Source organism: Euprymna scolopes, chromosome 40 (genome assembly GCF_053919585.1).
Source record: "Euprymna scolopes isolate OS-2025 chromosome 40, ASM5391958v1, whole genome shotgun sequence".
NCBI lineage: Eukaryota > Metazoa > Mollusca > Cephalopoda > Sepiida > Sepiolidae > Euprymna > Euprymna scolopes.
In genome coordinates this window covers 54,141,157-54,156,836 of record NC_136521.1, presented here as the reverse complement: position 1 = coordinate 54,156,836, position 15,680 = coordinate 54,141,157, and the positions used below count along the sequence as shown (strand labels likewise).

The following is a 15,680-nucleotide window of genomic DNA, read 5'->3' as shown; positions in this document are numbered from 1 at the left end:
TCTGAAGTGCCCTCATGCCCAGATTGCACTTTTGAAATTCACCAGTTGTGGCAATTCATCTTTTGTATGGTATCTTGCAATTCCTGCTGTAGCTGTTCATTTGAACCTGAAATCATAATTATTTTCCAACTCATAAGACGTGTAGCAATAACATACTGAATTTTCAAGGGTTTCTGAACAAAAAAGACTGGAAACGTATTTTATTACATTTACAATAGTTCCCAACTTTTGTTCTGTATTTTTGCTCCGTATTTTTGTTCCGTATTTTTGCTCCGTATTATTGTTCCGTATTTTTGTTCCATATTTTTGTTCCGTATTTTTGTTACGTATTATTGTTCCGTATTTTTGTTCCGTATTTTTGTTCCGTATTTTTGTTCCGTATTTTTGTTCCGTATTTTTTTTCCGTATTATTGTTCCGTATTTTTGTTTCATATTTTTGTTCCATATTTTTGTTCCGTATTATTGTTCCGTATTTTTGTTCCGTATTTTTGTTCCGTATTTTTGCTCCGTATTATTGTTCCGTATTTTTGTTCCGTATTTTTGTTCCGTATTATTGTTTCGTATTTTTGTTTCGTATTATTGTTCCATATTTTTGTTCCGTATTTTTGTTCCATATTTTTGTTCCGTATTTTTGTTCCGTATTATTGTTCCGTATTATTGTTCCGTATTTTTGTTTCATATTATTGTTCCGTATTTTTGTTCCATATTTTTGTTTCGTATTTTTGTTTCGTATTTTTGTTCCATATTTTTGTTCTGTATTTTTGTTCCGTATTTTTTTTTCGTATTTTTGTTCCGTATTTTTGTTCCATATCTTTGTACCGTATTATTGTTCCATATTTTTGTTCCGTATTCATTTCTTTAAATTTGTTTAATTTCAGTTCGTATTTGAAAGCCTTGAACTGCATCGATGTGTTGAAACAGAAATGCAATCGGAATCAAAAGGAACGCATGGAAATGGCGTTGATTAACTTTGGCCAAACGCAGGATGAGCTCAACAAACTCTGCAAAGATGACAGAATTTATGAACGTAAGTTTCCTCGCATCTTTTGGCGTTATGTTAGTATCTCTTTTTTTTGCCAGCATCTTTCTTCATCTTTTAAAACGGATATTAAAACATTCCATTTTTTTATTAGTCCTCCGACAAAAGGAAGGTGGACCTTTGAATTTATCCTTGTCCGTTCGTCTGTCCGCATTTTTCTCAATAACTACGCCTTAGAATTGTTTGAAATTTTGCACAAACATGAAACATGATATGAGTAAAAGAGTAACTGTACGGATTTTCCGAGGAAACTCCGGTGATCCCCTCTGGGAATGCTTTTCGGTTTAAAATGGCTAAAATTGACACTTTATGTGCTTATTAAAAAAAAAATGGTGCCTTGAATTTTTATAAAACTTTCTGAAAAGTTGTAACTAACTGATTTCTATATACTTTTGTTTGTCTCTACTTCGTGATAACTCTTGGGTGTGCCCCAGGGGATCTGCTAGGGCTAATAAAAGCACTCTATTTTTGGGACAAATTTTACCATATTTGTCCAAAATTTTCTGTGTATGGCTATCTAGCAGTTTTGCATGGTGCTGAACTCAAATTAAAATATGTTAAGGCCTTGGGGACTTTGGGGGCTAAATGGGGGGGGGATGATGGACTTAGTCATGTATTTATTTAATTCTTTTTTGCATGGTGCAGAAATCAAATTTACATATGTTAAGGCCTAAAACTGCATCGTTTGTTCATTTTCACCAAGATTTGCCGTCCCTTGGAGAATTTTGGAGATTAATGGGGGGGCATTGCTGAACTTAGTCATGTTTTTTTATGCCTCGTTCACTGAGCATTCACAGGGGACCATACGTGCTTCACCTGTTTTTCTTAATCCTGCCTGGTTCTAAGAAACTTATTGGATGATTCTTTTATAATATATCGATGCGGGTAAATGAAATAGTATTTATTTAAAACCTAATTGATTCTATAAGACTTATTGGGTATTTCTTAATCACAGTAGATGTAATGTTCTTTTCTGAATACCGTTTCATTCTAAGAGACTTATTGGAGGTTTATTATATCATCTCCTTATCCCACCAAATGTAATCGTGTTTCTTTGATCTTTTCTGAATCTAGCAGACTTCTTGAGTGTGTTATTTATTATATCTTTATCCCAATAAATTGAATAGTAATTTTTTAATCATGGCTGATTCTAAGATACATATTTGTGTTATATCTTCATAACATACAATTTTAATGGCGTTCTCTGAATCAGATATAATTCTAACAGACATTGGATGTTTCTTCTACCTTATCTTGATGCCAATATATTTAATGTTTTTTTTTTTCAAATCATACTTTCTGCTAAAAGACGTATTGGGTGTTTATTATGTCATATAAGTATCACTGCAGTTGTAATGGTGTTTTCTGAATCCTGCATAATTCTAACGGGCGTGTTGAATCAATTTTACTATATCTTGATCCCAATATATTTAATTTTTTTTTTTTACAAATCATATGTTATTCTTAGACAAAAGTAAACGCGTTATCATATATAAAACCCAGCAAATTTAGTGGTGTATTGTTTTAAATTCTGTCTGATTATAACACGATCAGCCGGTCACACGCGTATGACTGGCTTCACGTTTTACACTAATTGTCTTAGAAATGGTTACGGGAAGACGTGAAGATCGCCAGTGATTAGGGTCTGTGTATCAAGAAGAAAATCATACCTGAGATATTGGATGTGGGTGTGGCTCCTTTATTTTCTCAAAATGACCTCTTCACCCTAGTGACACTCTGGTTTGAATTTTCTTTCTTCGTCCTCCGGACCGCTTCGTTGTATGATGGAGGCATTCATGGCGGACCCAATAAAACACACAACATGACATAATCGTAATATTTATGATTCATAATTATTTATTTTACAAAAATATATATTACAAAAACAATTTACACTTTATATATCCTACAATTATTAACTAACTATACTTAACTAGTGCTGAGGGGAAGGGGGTCACCCACTCTCGTTCAGAGAGAGACGGAAACACTCCTGCTCACCTCATGTCGTATGGCTGAAAAAGTATCGATCTAGAAAGGGAATTCTGGGATTGCATTTCTTTGTGTCTCTACTCTTATGGCCAAATCACTAGTCGGCTATGCTGTAGAGTGTGTTACAACCGTGGCACTGAAATAAACTATGTTTAAATACTTATTGAACGTTACTTTATTGTATATGGATGCCAACAGATTTAGTAATGTTCTTTTTGAACCCAAGTTAACTCTAACAGACTTATTCAATATTTATTTAACCATATTTCAATTTTTGTGCATTAATTCGTGCTTTTTTAAAAATTTGCATGATTCTTATAGACTAGGGGTGCTACCGGCTTTGCCTGGGCGTAAAATACGCTTAAATATGTTATTTTAATTTGTCCACATTTCGTATATATTATTATTAGGGCTATGGCAACAGCATACTCTTTTCATTATTTTGCCTCTCGAGTATATACTTGACACAGTTAGACACAATTAATAAACGGAGAACCACATTACTGTATATAAAAGCATACAATATATCAACGGATACACACTCGAGAGTCAAAACAATGAAAAGAATATGCTGTTGCCATAGCCCGTATAATTATAGAGTCGTAATTTAAAAAGTAAAAAAAAAGTATTTAGGTGCCCTCAGCAAGAATCGAAACCGAAACTGTAGCATTCAAAGCTAGTGACGATACCACTGTACAACGTGACACGCATATAATCTGACTAAAAATTAAAGATTAAAAATAAACTAAATTGAATGTACAAAATGGTTAACGGTTTTTTCAATGTTGCTCTGTTATTGACCCCTTAAATACAATTTTAACCGTCTACAGACCCATAAAAAGAACGGCCTGTAAAAAAAAAATCCAATCATTTGAGGCCGCTATCGCAGCTCTACGGCTTTCAGTTTCGGAGGAGAGAATGTCTGAAAATATGAAGATAGACAGACCGACAGACAGACATGCTGTCATACAGACAGACCGACAGACAGACAGATATATATAGCCGTTTATATATTAGATTTATCCCGGCAAATTTAATAGTGTATTGTTTAAAATTTTGTGTTATTTTAAAATACTTATTTGGTGTTTTCTTTATCGTTTGTTGATTTCAATAGGCGTAGTAATGTTTTCTGAACCTAACTTAACTCTAAAAGACTTATTCAATATTTATTTAATCATATTTCAATCTTTTTTCTATTAATTCGTTCTTGATTCTTATAGATTATTGGAGATTGTAGGTCATATCTTGATAGCGATAGTTCTTACAGTGTTTTCCACGTTCTGCTTTAACTGCAGGATGCGTATTGAACTTGAGCAGTTTTTGGATGAGGTAGAACGGTTTATGTCCAGTATGTATTAACGAATTCACCCGGTGTTTGTATACATAATTTTGATGTGCCTAAGGTGGTGATTCAGTTTTGTCTATGTTTAAGTACTAAACTGATCACCCTCTTTATGTCCATCAGAATTGCATGCACTTCTAGCGGTTCGTGTGTCGTGTTGCCCGGGTATTTCCTTAGTGTTTTTTCTTATCGAGTCATCTTACTAATTTATGATAGAAGTAATGCGTTGAGAATGAAGGAGTCAGACGTAGTCACGCTGTAATTTAAATACAGTTTTAAATACAATATCAATTATTCATGAAAAGTTTGTAAAAGTATTAATAATCAGGAAAATACAAATAAAAAGCAAAGTATTATGGTTTATCTGCGTAGTTGATTAAGTGAAATACTTTTAATTTTTTTTTTCTGAGTCCAGCGACAAGGAGACAACCGGAAGCAATGTCAAGATAAGTAAAGCACACATACAGCACCTGAGATTCCTCAATGGTCACCTCTTTTAGGTCTGACCAGACTAAAACTAGATTAACTTTGATGATCTAACGGAAACCAGGGTGTCAACGTGATTATGCCGTATGTCGGAAATAAAATATCAATTATGCATAATATTAGTTTAATATTTGAGAAGTAAGTATAATCTAAGATTTTAGAAATAACAGTTAATTATTCGTGAAATGATAATAATTTTATATTTTAGAGATTATAGTTTAATATTTGATAAGTAAAAAAAAAAATAAAATATGATTCTTATACTACAAAATTCCGGGTCATGGCTAAATTGCAAATTACTGTTAATGCCGACATATAATACGTTAAAATAGTAACACATTCTTTTTAAATAAAAAGTAAAACGTTAAAGATCTACAAAGATTGGATTTGTACTATTAAAACGAGCGACATTTGTGCAACGTTATTTATTTTTCTACAGACCACACCATTCTATATGCTCTTTTCCAAACTTCTTTTTATACATAGGTCTTGAAAATCACTCACTTTTTTGCCGTCATTCTTAAATCGACGAATCTGTCTTCTAACTGTGTTGACATTAACTGCATTGACTTCGTAACCATTAAACAGGCATCAATTAATGTTCAATTTTTTTAATGCATCTAAAACCAAGCTTCTCTCTTTACATCATCAACATTCTAATCCACATTTGTCATCAATTGAAATGAATGGCTCTCGTCTTCAGGAGGCCTCAAGTTTTGACAAGCTTCTGGGCTTGACCATTACTCCTGATCTTAAATGGAACACGTATATCAAATCTGTTGCCAAGGCCGCTGGAAAAATGGTGGGATCTTTCTATCGATCCAGTAGATATCTCACTGCTGATGCTATTCTCTATCTATATAAGAGCCAGGTACGTCCAAGGATGGAATACTGTTGCCACATCTGGGCAGGAGCTGCTAGAAAGGACTTGGCCTGCCTTGATAGAGTTCAAAATAGACTTCGTAGCCTCGTAGGAGATGTCCTTTTCTCCTCCTTGCAACCTCTATCTCACAGAAGAGATGTTGCGAGTTTGTCTCTGATGTATCGTTATTTTCATGGAAAGTGTTCAACTGAGCTTCAATCTATGGTCCCCCCTCGCCAAACTTTCACAAGAAACACTCGTCTAGCTGTAAACACTATCAATAATTTCCCCCACTCTTTATCTGTCCCTAAACCTAAACGTAGATTCCATGAACAAAGCTTCTTTCTTAGAACTGCACGCCTGTGGAATTGTCTTCCGTTTTCCTGCTTTCCGGCTGACTACAATATGGTTTTTGTTCAAGTCTAAAGTAAATAAGTTCTTGATGAGCCGTTCCATATAAGTTATTAAATTTACCAAATTTTCATTACTAATGATTACTATATTGACCAACTTCTACTGTACACTCTTTAACCCTTATCCTTGAGTGGCCTCTGGGCCTTGATAATGTGGTGATGCCTTTGTAAAAAAAAAAAAAAAAAAAAAATGGGGGGGGGGCGGGGGTTCATGGAGGTATCCAATGACGCATCTCTTCTTCTAATGCAGGTCCATGACATTGTCAGAATCTCACACCGTAAATATTTGCAACAGAAAGATAATACGTTCAGGTCATGAGTGAATAAGTTCAGTCATCATAATGCAATTACATTTGATCCATTCGGGCAGATTGAAAAATAGGAGGCATTACTTTTGGAACGTCCCTCGTAATACAAATTTGATGAGAAGAATCAAGTATTTTGCTTTTGATTTTCAAATATGCTTATAATTTGTCTTTATATTAGATTTCCAGTAGCTTACTACTGGGCGTTTCCCGGTCGTACAATACGCTTAAACATGATATTTTAATTCATACAGATTGCGTATATATTATTATAGAATCAATCCTCTGTTGATTATTATATATTAAAAGGAATAATTTGAACGATGGAATAATTCACAAAAAAAATAAAAAAATAAAAAAAATAAATAATAATGATAATATCGTTCATCAAATTCTGCCCGTGTTTGTTTACAATCTAAGGCCAGCTGATATTTTGACTTGGCTATCTTAAAAAAACAGTCTTTCTTCTCTTATAAATAAAAAAGAAGACATTTTACAGAAGAATATGTTATCTCCTTTGGCCGGTGTAACGTAGAATATTCCCCTGTGAAAATTCTTCTTTATCTATAAAAGAACAAAATATATTAAGATCGGATTTTTCATATTTTAGATAATTATTGGATTAATGTCTGTATAAAACATATAAAAAAAACACTGCCAAACATATAAATTACCTTTGCATGAAATTTGCAAAAGATAGGTTCAGTCGTTTCGGAACATATGAGGAAGGAACTCTCACACACAAAATAGTAAATATAATTTATATAATAGTAAATAGATAGATAGAAAGATAGATAAATAGATATAGATTCAGATATTAATAGAGATTAGCATAAATATCCTCAAATCTTTAATATCCTTGTCACCGAGTGAAATATCGGTAACTTTCGAGTAAAAGAGTCCATTTTGATTGCTAAATTGCGCCCTAAAATAAATCGCCGACACGAAATAGTATTCACATTTTTAGTTTGTTACACACATCTCACAAAACATGGGAAAATAAATAAAATGTAGAAAAAGGAATAAATAAGTAATTAAATAAAAAGCAATAAACAAATAATAAAAAAGGAAATGAACAAATTCAATCAATAACATCAATCAGATGAATAGTCGAACATTAAATAGACACTATAAAACACAATAGAAACTGAACACAGAGCGCCATTTGTACAGTCAACAAGCAATAAAAATAACCGGAATACAGGATTAAATTGATAGGAAATAAAATAAATGAATAAACGAAATAAATAACTAAACTTTAATAAATACAAGTAAACTTTATCGAACACGGAATAAAATAAACAAATAAATGAAAAAAAAATAATAGATAGTTAAAGCAAATAAAATGTACGGCACAATTACGTTGACACGCCTGTTCTCGCCAGATCACCGAAGTTAAGCAACGTTGAGCCTGGCCAGTACTAGATGGGTAACTATTTGGGAAGGCTAGGCGCTGTATGTACCTTCTGCGAAGGTTGGGCGTAGGGCCAGCACCCTCACCCTGTAAAAAGAACCCCTCGCTACAAAAGCATCTACAAAGTTGTAGATGGCCAATGCCTCTCCAGGGGCTCAAAGGCTATGGGTGGGGTAAAGCAAATATATAAGATATAAAAATTCACTAAAAATATTTAAAAAATAAAAAAACAAATATATATAAAACAACCTCTACAAAACGCACAGACGAAATTAGACTAAAATTCAAAATAAATGTTTACTTACATACGTAATAAAAATGGACTAAAGTTAAAATCCATGAAATTTGAAAAGAAGATGTTCATTGGACAACATAATAATATACTAGGTGTCTTGAATAGGTATATATACTTTTTTTCGTATGGGCACTTTTATTGATAGTACGCACATGTAACTCTAGTCCGTTTCGGAGTAATCTCCTCCGGCTACAATGCACTTGTGGTACCGTTCCAATAACGTCTGGAAGTCTTCTTGTATGAGCGTCAATGACCGTTGCCACGCCCTTTTTCATCTCTTTAATCGTCTCATAACGACAACCTCTAAAATTTTTCTTTAGCTTAGGGAATAACCAAAAGTAACCAGGAGCAAGGTCAGGACTATATAGAGGTGGACGAAATGTCTTGATGTTTATCTTGGTCAAATAGTCTGTGACAACTATGTATCTTCTCTGAGCAGCCTTAAGACAAAATTCCCACAAAACTCCGCATCTTCAGCTCCTCGCGAATAATTGCGTATACAGTTCCCACACTGACATCAAACTGTGCACTTGTTGTCTCTATAGACACACGACGGTCTTTATCCATGAACTTCTTTATTTGTCCAATCAACTCTGGTGTTCTGACTTCTTTACTCCTCCCATTTGTTCTTGTCCATTTGAAATTTAAATTGATTTGATTGACGAATGAGCGATTACACCGATTTCTATGACACTAAAAGTATTACAAGTGTGGAACATTTGTTCATCCACCTTAAATCAGTATGTTAATGCTAAAAATCTTATGAGATAACTGACAATCTTGTCAGTTATCTCATAAGATTTATAGGAATAAATTAGGGAATTTTCAAGAGACCATGAAAATCTTAAATCCTGTACAAAAAATATCTGGAAAACTTATTTAAGTCACCTTATATATATATATATATATATATATATATATATATATATATATATATATATATATATATATATATATATATATATATATATATAAAATAAAAATTACAATTAAATTTACCAAAATGATCCGAGATGGTAAAATTAAAGTATATTATAAATATTAAAAAATTAATATTATAAAGTTATCTCAGCCAGATGTAAAAGCTCGATAAAACCAAATAGGAGATAGAGCTTATAATACAAATACATTTGCATGCAAAATCCGATCCCGCATTTTGTTAATTCCTACCCTCTGATGAGAAGGAAAGTATTTCTTCGAAACTCCGCGGATTAGGACTATCCACTTATCTAGTGTTTCCTTTTCAGATTAAATATGTTTTTAACTTATTTCAAAGTGTTTTTAACATGTTTTATTAATTGTTTGCTCGTATATATATATATATATATATATATATATATATATATATATATATACTTGTAGGGTGACCAGACGTTGCTCGGGATTTAAGCAGGGTGAACTAATGTCCCACACTTCTAATACTTTTATTGTCATCGAAATAGGTGAAATCGACCATTCGTCAATCTAATCGATCGATTGTCTGCTCTAGTCAGGAACTCACTGCTGTGCACTGGGAGAGGCTTCACCTGCCTCCCCGTATTGACTTAGTCCACAATTCATTGTAGACTGCATTGTAATGTAGAGAACCTACTGTTGATTTTATGAAATTATTTTTAATTTTATGTATTGACTTGAATTAAGTTTGAAATGCAAAACTCAAGCACAATGATTCAATTATACTCTAAACAGAAGCGTTCATTTCGAACGCGCCTCTATCATATCGAAGGGCATACTGTTGATTTTATAGGCCAAGCTATTCTGCTTGTTTTGTGGTAAAACTTCTTGAATGCAATTATGTTGGTAGGCTTCCTTAAAGCGTAAACTTTGACGAAACTGGGATTTTCTTCTTTAATCGGATTTCTCCGATTATCGATTTTTAATACTTATCAGAGGTATTCGGATAAAATATTACTATCAAAAATCACGCCAGGCACATAAGGCACGTGTGCGTGAAATTAAAAAAAAATCGGCCCAATTGTTTTGGAGTCTATAGGGAACGAACTCACACAGATAAAGTGCTTTTTTATAATATAAATCTCACCTCTCTATTTAAATGTATGTATGTATGTCTGCCTAAAACTTTCGGCAATGGCGACGGATTTTCACGAGATCGATATCGTTCGGACAACAAATATCGAAAAATTTGCAAAAGCATCAAATCATTTACCCTCAGCTGGGCACTTTTCTACAAAGAGGGATCGCTTTTATCCACAATACTTTCGTAAGTATTCCCTCTTTTCGGTTGACTAGCCTTAATTTAACATTCGTCACTTTCGGTTTGGCGATGGGCGCAACAGAAAAGACGTCACGTTTTTATTTTACGTTCTTTTTCTCCTTCACGATACGGGTTTGAGCCTGTCTGCCTACTTACCAGTTTTTTGTTTTTTTTGCTCAACACATACCTCCAAACACTTGGGCAACGCCGGGCACCCAGGCTAGTCATAGATAACGCAGAAACGGTTGGTTAAACAAATAAAATAAATAAATAAATGAAGTTGTTTAAAATTTGGATTTACAATTAAGAAAAAGTTGAAATGATAAATGGTTAAGTAAAAAAAATACATATTTACAATTAAGAAAAAGTTGAAATGATAAATGCTTAAGTAAAAAAAATATATATTTACAATTAAGAAAAAGTTGAAATGATAAATGGTTAAGTAAAAAAAATACATATTTACAATTAAGATTGAATAAATGTTTATTTTACACCTTTTTTTTTAACAAATTGCTTTAATTGTTTACTTTTCGCGACTTCGTCTCTCTTTCTTTTTTCTCGCAGGGTACGCCTTGTACCATACGTGTTACATACGTGCCAGTTCGGATACGGACAGCTGTCTCAACAAGTACATCAACAAACCCGTGAGCATTTTCACAAAACTTAAATATTCCTCGAGACATGAGCTCTGCAAGTAAGTCAATCTTTTGAATCATTTTATTTCAGAGAAGGGGTGAGATTTTGCTATTCGTTGGGTTAGTCGAAAATCTATTTATAGAAGGACATTTCATCAAAGTACTTGTAAAACAGACATAGGGATGCAACATTGCGACTACGGGACGTAGATCGAAGCTTTGTGCATGACTTATTCGATTTAAGACTTTTTAAAATCCTATCTAATCGAGAAAGACTGGTGGTAGATTGTGACAATAGGACAAGGGTCGGAGCTTGGTTGATAGTACAAGACCTATTAATTTGAAGGCTCTTATTTGGAACCTGTCTAATAGGGAGTGGTAGATGCAGTAACCAAGATGCGGCAATAATACTCCATACATGGACGAATCCTGGCTTTGTAGAGATAAAAGATAACCTCTGGAGTGATTAGCTTTCTAGCATATTAGAGCGAGCCCACTTTCTTTGCAGCAGCTTTGGCAATGTATTCAATATATTGCTTGGCTGTCATCATTGATTGGTAAGCGAAATGGCTCATCTGCATTGTTGGTGACACAGATTAGTCAACCGGTTTTATTTTGCTACTTATAGGGTTAGTCGATGGTATTTACGTCGAGGAGGGGGCGCAACTGTTACGAATTCATCAAAGTATATTCAAATAGATTAGTCGTAAAACAGACACAGAAATTCAACATTGGGGCTGTCGTTTTCAACTTTAAAGTATAGAGAACAGAAACATATAAAACACAAACACTAACACATTCTGCAATTATTAGTTGAAATCTGTATATGTGTGTGTGACACCATCGACTCTTCGCACGCTAAGGTTCACATCTTACTTCTGTCTTGTTCGTTTGTTTATGTTAGCTCATCTCAATCTCCCAACGTTTCATGACTACTGTATATGCGAAACAGGAATAGGACAGGAGCTTGGTTAACAGTTCGGAACCGATTAGATCAGATCAGATACTCTTGTATATATATATATATATAAGGAGGCTCTTTCAGTCTTGGACGGACTATGGATACTCAGAAAAGGTTGGTTGCGCGTGAAATTTTTTTTTGTGCCAGGAGTTGTGCAATATCCAACCACACCTCTCCTGAGACGACATTGTTAAATACCAGTGCCAAGTGAAGTACAGGACGACTGGAAACAAATGCCGAGATAAGCGGAGAGCACATACAGCGCCTAAAATTCTCAAATGGTCATCCATCTGTTACTAACCAGGCTCAACGTTGCTTAACTTCGGTGATCTGATGGGAACCGGTGTGTCAACGCGATTATGACGTATTATTATTATTATTATTATTATTATTATTATTATTAATAATAATAATAATAATAATATATATACATATATATATGTATATATACATATATATATGCTTACTTATATATACATACATATATATACATATATATGCATATATATACATACATATATATACATATATATTTACACACACATATGTATATACACGGCATAATAACGTTTGTACACCGATTCCCATCAGATCAGCGAAGTTAAGCAACGATTACCCTGGCCAGTAACAGAGGAGTGACCATTTCAGATTTCCAGATGCTGTACTTTTTGCTTATTCCTTGTCTTGGTTTCCTTTACGAAAGAATCCACAACGTGTTGGGTCTGAATGTTTACACATGTATAAACGTATGTGTCGCGTTACACTGAACTAAAGAATACTGTCACTTTGAAGTTATGATAAACCAACTCTGTTGAACGTTATGCCATGTGTTGATTGATAACTAAGCGCAATTCTTTTTTTCTTTCTCTCTTTATTTCCCTTGCAGCACGATGAAACGCGTCTACAATTGTATCGAAGTGGCCATAACGAGAAAATGCAACAGGAATGCAGCCAAATTGGTCGAGTACCTGCTCACGCCGATGGTCAAAGACAGTGCACATTGTACATTTAAGGACCTACCAACGGTAGGTATTGAACATTTAAACATTTTTTTCGTTTTAACCTGGCAAAAATATCCGGAGTTACCTCGGGTGTTTTAAAAATCTTATTGACCCCAAAACGTCATATTGCCATATAGAAGTAAGAGGTTCCAGCAGAGACATGTATGCATATACGTAGCTATATTTGTGTGCATAACTAAATACACTATGTCTATCGATCTATCTATCAGCTTTTATATATATGTATGTATATAATGGACAAAGATGGCTGTTGGAACAAACACGCGATCTTGAGTCTCCAATCCACTCTTTTCTTCTTTCGATATTATAGGGTCATGCATATTTTTCTAAGAAAATAATTTCTCATATTTCTGAAGAGTATATGCACGAAATAGACCGTTGTTTTCCTACATAAAGAAAAGAATCTGTAAAAAATGTCCACAAAATAATTTAACATGTTAAAGGAGCTGTTTTGTATGAAAAATAAATATTCTGATCTTGCAATGTAACTATATTGTTATCGGTTTATATATATATATATATATATATATATATATATATATATATATATATATATATATATATATATATATATATACATCTATGTTTATATCTATGTATATATGTATGTATGTATATGTAGGTATATATACATACATGTTTATATGTATGTATATATGTATGTATGTATATGTATGTATATGTCAGGTCATGTCATGTGCTACTGGTACCATGTAACCCAGTACTACCAGCCTCATGGTCGGGTCACCGGCGACTAAACTGGTTCACCCACCAGACTTGTTCGGTGAGGAGGGCGGCTAGTCTCCCTGAAGGATTAAAAACAAGACCTTCCAAAGGGCGAATGAACTCTTTTTCTGGGTCAACGGCCAACTAGCACCGTGTATATTTGTGTGTGTGTATATGTGTATTGGGGCGGAGAAGGCTCCCGTAAGCAGTGGTGAAGGCAACCTTTCTAGGAGAAGCAAATCTCTGATTAAAAAAAACATAAAGCGGGAGACCAGTACCCGCATTAAGCTGGTCTGCAGTTTAATTTGTTGCTGGCTATCTTGCTCTTGCTTGTTGCTGGATCTCAACATTTTGAACCGAGAGAGAGACTTAGCTGTCGTACAAAGCTAAGACTCTGTAACATCAACTGTGTATAGATACTCCCTCAGGCATTTGGACTCATGGATTTAAAATGTCTGAGGGAGTGGCACTCGTCTAACAAGAGACGTTGCAATCATCATGTATATGTATGCATATGTATATGCATGTATGTATATATGTATGTATATGTATGTATATATATGTATGTATATGACTATATCTATGCATATATATGTATGTATATATATGTATGTATATGTATATATATACATGTACATATGTGCGTATATGCATATATATATATTATATATATATGTATATACATATGTATATATGCGAGTGGGTGTATGTGCTTCAACTTGTATATTACTTGAAATATTATTTAAAGTTCTATACTAAATGTCTGTATATTTCTTTTTATTGTAGACAACTACGACCACCAGAGTAACTACGCCGGTTCGAATCATTGTGCAAGCTGACGGTCGGGACAGCAACCGATACCCAAGTGGATCCGCAGTTCGATTTTCCCCAAGCTTTTACTTAGTTTTCCTCATAGCAACGTTTTGGTTGTTCTCGTGGCGGATTAATTAGAATGCTCGAGAAACAGCGTGCACTTTGTTGGAATGTGAACCGAAAACAAACATTCTAGAAAAAACAAAAAACGAAAAAAAAAAAAAAATAAATAAATAAAAGAAAGACGCAACAACAAAGAAACAACAATAAAAAATTGAAAAAAAAATAACAAATAAATAAAACATTAATAATTATTGACAGAAGAACTGAGTGAGGTTTTATTATCACGAACAAAACAAATGTTGATATTATGTTGTCGACCGCCATATTGGATGCTAACCTGATATTTGAAGAACTACATCAAAGTAACCAAACAATATACCGTAGTTAATTGAACCAGAAACAAAACAAAATTTATTAGAAAATAACCATATAAATCTTATAAGCTATATAATAACACGCTAAGGAGTTTTCTTTTTCGAAGTATACGTTATCACCTTTCACACATGTTAAAAAAACAATTAGGATGGTCCGATCAGCAAATATTGTGATTGGTGATTAATCTGATGTAAAAAATTCCGCCTTTACAAAATTTTAAAATACATTGTTTCAATATCAAATTATGTCGCCCCATCGATTAAAACAGTACTGTTTTAAATAAATATATTCAAAATGGTGGCATTCGTTTTATTGATTTGAAAAAAAAATATTTTGCTGACAATGGTTTTATGCTAGAAACACAAAGAATATTTATTGTTTTAAAGACAATTCAAGTGTTATTTTTTTTAACAAATTCCCAAAAGGTTAATTGTTTGTGTAATTCACTAAATAATATTTAGTTGAAAATATTAGGTTGGTGCAATTATATTATTTAGTTGATAGTATTAGGTTGATGTCATTAGGTTGGTGCAAAAATAATGCCGTTTTTTTATTAGATATATATACGTCAAAAACGATATTATTTTTGCACCAACCTAATAATAGTTACTTTTACGCTAGATAAAGGAATCTTTATTTCGTAATAGTATTGAATCTCACAGACATTTATTTTTTAAATAGGGATTTTCTTAACAGTAAATTATACACATTTATGTAAAAAGCGC

General features: G+C 33.3%; 1 protein-coding gene across 1 annotated transcript in view; it reads left to right on the top strand.

The window, feature by feature from the left end:
• The window catches only part of LOC145265574 (uncharacterized), a 661,618-nt gene extending 646,363 nt beyond the window's left edge, over positions 1-15,255 (top strand). The window contains exons 3-6 of the mRNA XM_080121546.1: positions 879-1,027; positions 10,925-11,054; positions 12,843-12,981; positions 14,491-15,255. Coding sequence (XP_079977672.1) covers positions 879-1,027; positions 10,925-11,054; positions 12,843-12,981; positions 14,491-14,655 — 583 coding nt within the window. The 3' untranslated portion in view covers positions 14,656-15,255. The remainder of the gene's footprint in view (positions 1-878; positions 1,028-10,924; positions 11,055-12,842; positions 12,982-14,490) is intronic.
• Positions 15,256-15,680: the final 425 nt, after the last annotated feature.